We start from the raw sequence: 11,326 nt of genomic DNA, 5'->3' as shown, positions 1-11,326 counted from the left end.
TTCTCCTGGAAAAATAAACTTTCGCGTTCTTCTCTCGTCAGCCGGTCCCGCGAGCTACTCTGTCGGTCGCCGTGACGAAACGAAGGGTGAACGATGGGATTTTAAGACGACGAGAACGTGTTCCCGTTGGCGTGGCGATGCCGTCCCGACGCCCGTCGATCCAGTCGTGGATGTGGCGGCAGTTTTGAAGCCGGGCTAAGCTCCCTGGTCAGCCGGTTCACTTGGGCACGCGATAGTAGCGCAACACCAGGTAGCCCAGGGTGCGGAATATGACGAGGAACGCCAGGAGGACGGCCGTGTTCGCCCATAATGGAAGACCGGAACCCCTGGCGCCACCCTGGCTCTCCAGTATCGCAGACACCGGTATCGTCGTCGCGTTCCTGCACTCTGAGAACTTGCTTGGCTGCGAGCATCTGCGAGTCAACAGGGAAAATTACAATTAAATGGGTGTTCTTTTTTTTTCTATTTAGCGGAGAAACGTGGTTGGAACTGTTCGAGAGTGTAAAAGAATTTCAAGAATTAGTTTGTTATTTGCTTTTCATTTAGCATAGAAACGCACCTGAAAATTATTTCAGAATGCAAAAGAAGTTGGACACTTTTGCGCGACTGAATTATTTTATTAGAGAATTTTTTATCTGCTTCTCGTTTAGCACAGAAAAGCAGGTAAAAATACAAAAGAAGTTGAACCTCTTTGTATAACTAAATTATTTTATTAGAGAATTTTTTATTCGGTTCTCATGTAGCATAGAAATGCAGTTTGAAATTATTAGACAATTTGTTATTCAGGTGAAACCACTCGAGAATACAAAAGAAGCTTAAACACCTTTAGAATGTCTCATCTTCTACTTTTTCACAATTTTCGATGAAATTTTTTCACAGAAGCATATTTAATTTTCAGTTTGTATTTTTCAATCCGTTAATACCTGAAGGTAAAATGTACAATTTTACCAGCCGTTAATTTTACATCGAATTCGATTATCCTCGTTCCCAGCCCTAATTTTTATCGCCACGATCCGACAGTCTCCGCAGAAACTGAAGAGATCAATTTCGACTTAATCGGATTAACGCGTTGTCGTTGAACGGGATATGACATCCTATTCGAGGAATTCACGCGTCCTCCTAACGTGTGAGGTCTGAAGGCGGTTAGACTTTGAACACTGAATGATGCATGCGCGGTGTCGCGGTTCAGGTTCATTTGTCATTTATACGCGACGTTCCTTTAAGTTAATTAGAGCCGCCTCGACTGACAACTGGCTGGGGGATCGATTTTTACTAGGGTTCTGCAAGCCGCTCATTCCACTCTGTTCGAACGTCTATTTGTGTTGGTGGAATGTATCAGGTGTTAATTCCTCAAATTTCACCGCAATTACTTTCGTAGACTCGACTTCAACCCTAGGAAGCTGAAAAGAGGGTGAAAATTGTCCTCAAAATTTTGGACTTTAATCTTCGATCGTCTGTTTTTGTATCAGAGAGCAATTTTAAATAAAGGAACTTGCGTTTACTTTTGAAAAATTGAAACTGAATGAAATCTTCCAATAGTTTGGGCTTTCTAGGGTTGATTAAGGAGTACTTTAAACTTTCAATCCACTAAAGTTATTAATTGTCTTTTCAAATCTATACAGTGATATTGCATTAAAATTTCAAGCCCGAACCTGAGGATGAAAAAAATTTGTACACTAAGTTTTTACTCACGTGATTGGCTCGCCGACGCCGAATTCCAGGATTTGCATGTTCTGATAGGCGTAGTGCACCATGCTCGCGTACCTGGCCCACGCGAGCCACGGTGGAACCGCCGTCGCCAAATAACCACCGAGAAGTTGTGTCGCGAGCGTGTAAAGCGCGGACGCTGTTATGCTGACCTGGAGATCTAAACAGCACGCGCCAACGAAGAATCCCACACTCTGAAAATAGACAATAAGAAACTCCTCGTAACCCTTTGCAATTTTGTAACAACGACGAAAAATCGAAGAATCTTAAAAAAAAAGAGTATCTTTCTATCTATAAAATCCCATTTCGTTATTTTCACATCACACCGTTACATTTACTTCTCAAACATTCTTTCAATTTTCCCTAAATTCTCAGATTCTGTGAAAGTTCTAAAGAAATATTCGCAAAAATTTGCCTCGAATCGCTTCGATTAATCCTGAAAAAAAGTATCTTTCATAACAAATTTTTGGACACCTATAAAATCTCGTTTCATCATTTTCACGTCACATATATAACTCATTTTTCAATTTTTCTAAATTCGCAAAAATTTGCCTCGAATCGCGAGTGTTTCGATTAATCTTAAAAAAAAAAGCTGTCCAAGTGTTATTCAAATTTTCTTTCCACCGTTCATTGTTTGTATTCGTTAAGTACACAGAGGGAGAGCGATTCGATCGCCATATTACACGCTGTCGCGTTGTGAAACTGCGAGAGTTACTCATTTCCGTCAATAGGTAGGTGGTTTTGAAAGTAAATCGCGGCCGCTTTTCATGCTACAATGACTTAGTATTGACCGTAGGTGGACAGTGTCGAGAGGGCTGGCTAGAGCGAAGGGAGAAAGGAGAAAACGAGGAGAAAAATCGCGATATTGCGTGCGCTAGATATATGTATACACATACACACGTGGTTGTTATCAAACGAAAAAAAGAAAGAGGTGTACCTGGGCGACGACGGTGTTGAGTAAGAGGAACGCCAGCAGGGTGACGAAAACAGCCGGACTGTGGAAGCCCAACATCGGGTAACTAATGATATGGTAGACCGCGGGCAGTGTAATCGTAAGCGGCAGCTCGCCGATCATTTTCGCCAGGTAATAGGCCGAGAGCCTGTACGATCCTGACAGCCGCTCCTTGTTGATAACCTCGCGTTCTGGAGGAACTGTAACAGAAATTTTTATTTCCATTAGTTTCGCCGATAACTCGCGGAAATTAGGGATTACACGGTGAAGTTTGAGTGACGGTAATTTGTTCCTTGGCAACAACTGTTGAGAAGCTGGTGAGAGACTTTGACAGTTTCGTCGCTGTTTCTTGGAAGATAATTACTCGATGAAGTGGAAATTGCTGGAAGGGTGAATTTGACTTTGAATTCGGGAATATCGACGAAGAATACAAGAGAGATTCGAAGAGACACCTCGGTGTCTCCCTAAAACAGGAAGACGAATTCAAAAATATTAGAATTTCCAAAGACATTTAGAAGAACGATAGCAAATCACTGTAACTCCAAACAGTCCTCAGAAAAAATTGCAAAGTTACCTCAACATCTCCCTGGAGCACTAAAACAAAAGGGAAGAAAATTAATCTAAAAATATGACAGCAATATTTCCAAAAGAATCCACGAGAACGATGGAACATTTGAATATTCCGCCAAAAGTGTACCAACCCCGTCGGAATCCAATTCAGGACGCCATTCATTCGCGTCACATCGACGAAGAAAACGAAGAGGGTCCCTTCCTCCACCGTCGAATAAACTCATCTGTCGAAAATCCCTGGGAAAACAGAGCTTCGACCTTTCGGTAAGAGGCACACGACGACACTACGAAGCAAAGAACAACGAGAAGAAGAAGAAGAAGAAGAAGAAGAAGAAGAGAAGGCACACGACGACACTACGAAGCAAAGAACAACGAGAAGAAGAAGAAGAAGAAGAAGAAGAAGAGGGAACGAGAAAGGGGATGTTAGGAAGAAACGTTTGGAAGGGATTGGAAGGGAGAGGGAATCAAAGAGGATGCTAAAATCGGTTTTACAACTCGACAGGGACCGGCGTGTCCCTTTCTCGAGCTCGCTTTTAGCGTCTCATGCCAGGCCATTTCACTTTCTGCAGGGGATAAGGGACGACGACTGTAAAACGCGCGCGACTAGCCATGCGACTTGGGTCTATGGCTAAGTTATGCGACTCCTAAAATAGGTTCGTGACTATTAACTTTTCCGTTTTATCGTTTACTGCCCTTTGTTCCCGGCGATTTGTCACCTTTATCCCGCCAGTCTGACAATACGTCCGTTTCTGCTCACTCCGCTTGCTCGATGGAGCACTTTGCTGCGTTATGCCCGCTGAGAAAAAAAGGTGCAAGTCTGTAGTGTGAATTGTTGGGGATTAGCTCTGGTAATTTTAGGAGAGATTAGACTGTTTCGAGATCAAACAGATTTTGTTACCGAAGGCTCTTGAAATTAGAAGATGCTGGATGTCCGGTGGCAGAAATGTTTTTGCCTGATTCTACCACTTTTTCACAATTTTCAATCTTCTTCTCTTTGTAATCGATATTTTCGATGCATAAATTCTTTCATTTCTCTTCGTTATTGGATACTGAATTTCTCCCAGTTACATTCTTTTGAACCTCAAAAAATTCGCCAAAAATTGCTAAGAAATGAGGTCACAAAGAAAATAGAAAATGAACTGTAGCAATCTTTCTTATCGTACAATCTTTTCAACGTCTTGCCTCCTTTATTTTTGCTGGACGATCTTCTTCTCGCCTACTTTACAAGATCTCTTCTTCACCTAAGTCATCGAGCTCAGAAAAAGACGGAAAACCAACTAAATTCCAAATCAATTTCCTGTCTGCTTCAATAACGACCAATCAACTATACTAATCACTACTTCCACAACCATCCTCTGTACCTCTGTCTAATCGAATCTTCTTCCACAAGAAGCAGAAGAACCTTTTCGTCGATCGAACAGAAGAGAAAGAATTTCCATCACGAGCAAACTTCTAAGCAGCCCTCTGACGTGGGCCAGCATCCTTTTACACAGTCTCATTCCCCGTCTGAAATTCGTCACGGTCGTTTTACGCGAGTGTTGACAAAAGGGCCCTCAATTACCGTGCTGGACGGTAAGTGGGTCACGGCGCGACCTACATACTAACGTTCTTGATTGACCGTTCCTCTGGTCCTTTGCAAATCTTTGCAATAAAAAAAAACCAGCTTCGGCTGAATGGCCGATTTAGAGCGTCACGTCGTCGTCGCTCAATTAACCAATCTACCTCGTATTCTGGCTCTCCGCGTGTGTTGCGCAATCGGTTCCAGCCACCACCACCACCTCCGAACATTTTTCGTCTCACGTCTCTGCGATTTTTTCTATTTTCTTTTTAATCAAACTTCTTGAACAAAAAATCGGACAAAATAAAGGAAGAAGTAACCGTTGAAAAAATAACGCGAGAATGTTTCACGTGAAACTTCCTAACGCTGAAAGTTCCATTTTTATCGACAGGTGATAAAAGAAGAAAAGTGAGGGAAATATTTGGAGAATTTTTCTTCGCGACTGAAGGTTTTATTTTTTCATCGATAGAAGCGAGGGGAATATTTTAGAGAATTTTTATCGTTCAACTTCGCTACGTCTCCCCTTTAATCTTGAGGAGGGTTCGCAGGTACGCTGATTGCACGGTTGTTTGACAAGATTTGTCGGAAATTGAGATTCTCGAGGAACGTTGACGAGGTGGTAGTTTATTTACCAAGGGTAGGTAAGTTAGTTGATCGGTCTAGATGTTTCGATGTTTGAGTTCCGTTAATTGCAGAACGAACTTTCTGTAGTATCGTCTACTTTTGTTCCAGTTACTTCGTCAAAGGTTGCGAAACTTTCTCGCTACTTTGTTTTTTCTTCAATTTTCAAACAACCGAAGATTACTCCACGTCGGTTCGATCTTTCGTCCAACTTCCTCGATATCAATTTGCTCCAATGGTAATTACACGAATATCGATGCAATTTATTACATGCCTGAGTAAGTAGCGCTTATAGTTACATAGGCTACGTAGCAAAAACGAGGAACTAATCGGAAACGGCTTTTTCATGAATAACAGGTGAACGTAAAATTTGTTTAATCGCTTCAGGAATATTCATCGTTGCATTCAATTAAGATAAACTTCTATACACGCGGTGTTTCGAAAAAATCTCTACGTGTCCTACCTGTTCACAATATTTTCTATTTCAACGAATAAATTAAATCGGCAAAGAAATGAAGAATTTATTACCAACCGAGTCAAACTGCACCATTAGCGATTTTCCAAATGTGAACCTTTATGTAATTAAAACGTGAGTGAAAAATTAGATTAATAATTCTAATAAAAAAAAAAAAGATAGACGAGCAAATGTAATACTTATCACAGACTCAATTAGCAAGGAAGTCAAGGATCTAATTTATTTTGCAAAAAGAAAAAAATACGGACGAGCAAATACTTATGGCAGACGGTGCAAGTGTGAAAATTTCTTTTTTAAGCACCGTGTGTGCAACGAGAATCTAGTTTACCCGTGTTACAAAGTCTGATACGCGAATGCACATGGAAAGAAGAGTCGACTTACAGCTGGAGAGTGCACTAAAGTGCGCGAACAGCATCCAGTACGTGGTGCTGAAGAACATCCAGCCTTGGATGTCGTGAAGTGCCGCTTCGGTTCTGGGAAGCCTTAGCCACAGCAGTCCAGCGAGCAAGCCGAGGGCTATCGTTTGCAGCCAATTCAGACGAGACAGCATTCGTGGCCGTGCCTCTTGAAAGTTTCTTTCTGATAATACCTGAAACACCAACGGGCGAACCCGACGTTGAATCGTGTGCACGTCGCGAAAAGAGGAAACTTTTTAAAGGTAGAATTGTAGATTCTTTGTTTTTTTTTTTTTGTGGAAATGTGACGAGAGCTTTCAGAGAAATTTTCGGGAGACTGAAGCTTGCAAACAGCTGGGAAATTTAGCGTGTGCAGATCGCGAAAGTAAACTTTTTGCATACGAATTGTAGATTTTTGCTTTTTTCGTGGAAACATGAAGAGAGATGCGGAGAAATTTTGGGGGGAAGATTTGGAGCTTTCAACGTTGGGAAATTTAGTTTTTTTTACGAGTGGGGATTGTGGAAGATTTGGGAAGTTATCGTGAGGGTCTAATTGGAATATCTGGAGCTCTGTAATTTGCTTTGCATTGGAGACTGGAGATTTTCTCTATATTGGAAGATTTGGAACACTGTAATTTGATTTACAGTGGAAATTTGGCAATTTCTTCAATGCTGAAATGTCAGAAATTTTGTCGTTTTGCTTCTGTTACCAAAAATACCAAAAATTTCATAATTCTGTTTCATATTCGAGCACCTACAATTCTGTGATCTCGAAATTTAACAATTTCCCTCGTATTACAATCCTTAAAATTCTGTAATCTGCAAATTCAACAATGTCCTTCATACTAGAATCCCTAAAATTCAGTAATCTTCAAATTTAACCATTCCCCTCATATTAGAATCCCCAGAAGTCCTCTAATTTTCCTTCTACTCGAACATCTGAAATTCAGAAATATTTCTCACACCGAAATACCAAAAATTTTCAAATATTCTTTCAAATCTCCAAATTTAACAAATTCCCTCGCATTTAAATCCCCAAAATCCTCCAATTTTCCTTCTACCGAAATATCTAAAACTCTACAATTTTTCTCATACCGAAATATCCAAAATTTTCGAATATCCCTTCAACTCGAATCCCATGTTAAAATCCTCCAATTTTCCTTCGATAGGATCAATTTCCCAGAAATCTGATCAGTTTCTCCAATTCCAAGACTGTGCAACAACCACAGATGAATGCTGATTGTTCCTGACGCAAGCTACCATTCTAAAAACTTCATCAAAGAGTCACAGACGATCGCCGGTGATGTACACAGCCGGTTATTAATCGCGGTGCACGTATACGCGACAGAAACCGCTGCCCCCGTGCAGCGACAATGTCACAATGCAAGGTTGCTCGCTACACCTCTTTGGTGCAGCTCAATTATATCAACGGCCGTGAGGAAATAGAACGCAAAGTTTCACAATGCTGGTTTCGAAGGCCTCTTTAAATTACAACTATGTGCACAAGAGTCGTTTAACCGTGTAACGAGTACCGGCTCGATATCGTTAATTACTCAATTAACCGTCACTGGATCGGATCGATCGATCGATCCGAACGCTGCGCCGGAACAATCACACGAGAAATCTTATGCAAATTTTAATCTTGTTCATCCTTCTTATCGCTGATTCATTTGTCGATGTACAGTCGGACTATAAATTCTGCAGAAACGTGATTTTGAATTCTTTATGAATTCTTTTTTGGAAGGTGTTGTATTGTACAATTTTATGAAATTGGAATTTAACATTGTTATCGAGAAATGGAATTCTGTGACGGGGTTATTTAAAAGAATCCTACGAACAAGTACTATTATATATTATCGATAAATTATTCATCGACAGAAAGATACAAGGAAATTCTATCAAATTTTCATCTTGCAAATTATAGAAAAATGATTTTTCAATATAATATTCTAATAATATTAGATTTCAAATGATAGACTTTTCAAATTCTACAGCAGAATTTTACAAAAATTTACTGTAAACCACGAAATTCTTCATTACAGAACATTTACCAGCAGCCAAAGTACCCTGAAAACGCCTTCCATCGGACTGTAAATTGCACCTTTTCAATCAGAACGACGAGAAGTACGATCCTGACGAAACCCAGTACTCCTCGAACCGATCTACAGGGTGTCTCTGTCCGGAAAACCGCGCGAAGATGAAAGAGACGAGAGGAGCGTCGCGAAAGAGGATCGAGAGGCGCGCAGAAAGGTGAACCAGGTCGCATTTACGTGATTTGCCATATCCGGATAATTACCGCGACCGGTGCACGCTGTTGTTGGCAAGCTTTGTGCGAACGCATCTCGAAACTTGCATCACTTTTACCCGAGCAGAAGAGCTATTCTTCGCCTAGCCGCGTTTCAGCTCGCGATTCAACGCACCGGCGAGAGTTCAACCCTTTTTCGTAACGCGTCTCACCTGTGGCGAGGCTTGGAACGAAAGAATTCCCTGGAACACGCTTTTTTTCACATTTTTGTTTCAGTTTTAACGAGTGAAGTCTATTGACTGTTCGGACGAGTGAAACTGAGAAATTTCATTTGTGTTGTTACTTTAAGTGTGAGGGGTGCAAATGTAAAGTTCGTCGATATCTTGAATTTTAAGGATAATTTTGGTACGAGTGAATGAGGATGATTGAACGAACTGAGATTTGCCATATTCGATGTTGAATTAATAGCATATTATCGTTTACGTGTATACTAGGGTTGAAAGGGTTCGAGTTAAGTACTAAGGTTGAAAGAAAAATTATTTTCTGCTGCTTTCTGGTAGGTTCTGTGCATAATTAAGGAATAGTTGTAAAGAGAAATGTAACATTAATGAAATTTGACAAATAAAGTGAACAATTACCGAGAAATCTGTTGTTATTCATTCCTTGCATACACCCTACATCCAAATCCCGTTAATCTATCAAAAAATTTCGTTAAAATTAAAAAAAGTACAAGTTTAAACCTGGTTCCTTTAAAATTCACACGCGAATTAATCTGATTTGACAAACAAATTTTAAAAAATGATCAATTAACAAATCGTGTTACTCGTGAAAAATTCCGTCAAAACTACTCTGTTTACTTTACAATCTAAAAAAAAGTGCAAATTTGAACCTTATTCCGTTTGCAAACTTCGTATCCACAACGTGCATCCCCTTATCGTAAGATATTCGAAAGACACGAAAAAAATTGAAAATAAATCCATTTAACGTTTGACACGAGAAAATTACTTCACCTCGCAGCAGCTGATGTTCTCGCGGGGAAAGTTTTGCTCCAGCAAGGAAGAATTACCCCAGAAACGTCTTCTGGGGAGGAAGAAAATGCCGGAGGCGCGATAAGCCGCGAGGAATAAGATTGGAAGAAATACCATGGAACACCTTGAATGTTATCTGGAACGCGTTTAGAGCCAGCAAGATAGATAAGCGTCGCCGAGGACTTGGCGATACGAATTTAATGCTCGCGTTAAACTTGAATCCTGATGTCATTTCCATTTTCCCTCCCCTATTATCTCAGCCGACTCGCATACCAGACCACTCATCTAAATTTTCATATTACTTGTTGCATGCTCTATTAAGCGCGCAATGCAATCGAACTTTTTGATCTCTCCTTCAAGCGTCTCTCCACTCGCGACGCGTGTCTTACGGCCAATTCGAGGCGAGCACGCGTTGTTTCCGAGGAAATCAACGCCGTCTCGTTGCCCTACATAATTTCCACGATGGTCGTTTACGCTATGGAATGTGGCTGCTAACACCGGCTATTTTTTTTTACATCTGCACACATGGAAATCCTTGGTTTTTCGTCTTTTTAACATTATTCCCTGTGATTTATCGTTGTTCGTTGTGAACGTGGGGATATTTTCCATTTAGATATCAGGTCGTTTTACAAGCTCGTGTTGCGATACGAATTCTCCATTCGGATGATTTCGAATGTGAATTCTTTATTTTGATAATTTGACCAATTTGAATAATTTAGAACACGAATTTTTCACTCGGATCACTTCGAATATGAAGTCTTTATCCGGAAAATTCGACTAATTCGGATGATTTCGGATACAAATTTTTCATTTGGATAATTCGAATAATATAATTTTAATAATTCGGAGAATTTGGAATATGAATACTCTATTCGGATAATTTGGAATATGCATTCTTTATTCGAAAGATTCGACCAATTTGAATAATTTCGAACACAAATTTTTTGATTCGGAATCATTCGAATATGAATTCCTTACTCTGCTAATTCGGAAAATTTATAAATTCGAATACTCAAAGTGTTTAAATTTCGGATTACGCCGAATATTTCGTAAATCTCAAATATTCGAATAGTTCCACTATTCAAAGTTGAAATCCGAATTCCACTGCTACTCGAGTATCCAAATACACCGAGTATCCAGATTTCCTTAACAGCCTCACTTTGAAAATACAAAAAGAGCCCTACGAAAGTGCTATACAACACCAAATTCTCCAATAGCTAAAAATATCACAATTTATTCCTCCTTCGAAAGCACACTTTTTCCATCGTAGTTCTTCCCTCTGAATATTCTCGTACGGTGCACACACACGTCTGGCGAGACAGAATGCAGAGGTTACGCGGCTGCAGGGGAAATATTCAAGCCGGGTCGTCGTATGCAACAGCGGCAGGGGAAGTGAAATCAGAAAGTTAACGAGAACCGGAGCATCACGCGGGACGATCTCGTGACGATTCTGTTTTCAATTGCTAAACTGACGTCACTTCTTCTGGAGAAATAACGGAACCGAGTCCGGTTCAATTCGTTCCTTAACGATACACGCTTCTTCGGCCTTCTGAAGCGTGAACTACTACATACTACTACCTCCGCCGCCGTTCCCTCGCGAAATCAACCGTGCAATTTTCGCGTTTTTCCTGATAAAAGAAGAAGGAAAAAAGCTAGCCTCTACAACGTGATTGAAATTCTTCAAGAAATGTTACCTCTGTATTGCAATTTATTCGTGTCGGTATCAGAAATTCTTAAGTATATTCAGCTTTACTACTGTTTCCTCCTACTTTCCT

General features: G+C 40.4%; 1 protein-coding gene across 1 annotated transcript in view; it reads right to left on the bottom strand.

Annotated features, from left to right (window-relative positions):
- Window positions 1-217: 217 nt before the first annotated feature.
- Window positions 218-11,326, bottom strand: part of LOC108570703 (ABC transporter G family member 22) — a 36,629-nt gene continuing 25,520 nt past the window's right edge. Inside the window, exons 8-11 of the mRNA XM_017932600.1 lie at window positions 6,265-6,472; window positions 2,645-2,859; window positions 1,693-1,901; window positions 218-413 (exon numbers count right to left, since the gene is read on the bottom strand). Of these exons, the coding sequence (XP_017788089.1) occupies window positions 218-413; window positions 1,693-1,901; window positions 2,645-2,859; window positions 6,265-6,472 (828 nt within the window). The remainder of the gene's footprint in view (window positions 414-1,692; window positions 1,902-2,644; window positions 2,860-6,264; window positions 6,473-11,326) is intronic.

The sequence above is a fragment of the Habropoda laboriosa genome, unplaced genomic scaffold (genome assembly GCF_001263275.1).
Source record: "Habropoda laboriosa isolate 0110345459 unplaced genomic scaffold, ASM126327v1 scaffold87, whole genome shotgun sequence".
NCBI lineage: Eukaryota > Metazoa > Arthropoda > Insecta > Hymenoptera > Apidae > Habropoda > Habropoda laboriosa.
The sequence above is the reverse complement of the archived record's forward strand: the minus strand, read 5'-3'. Positions and strand labels throughout refer to the sequence as shown.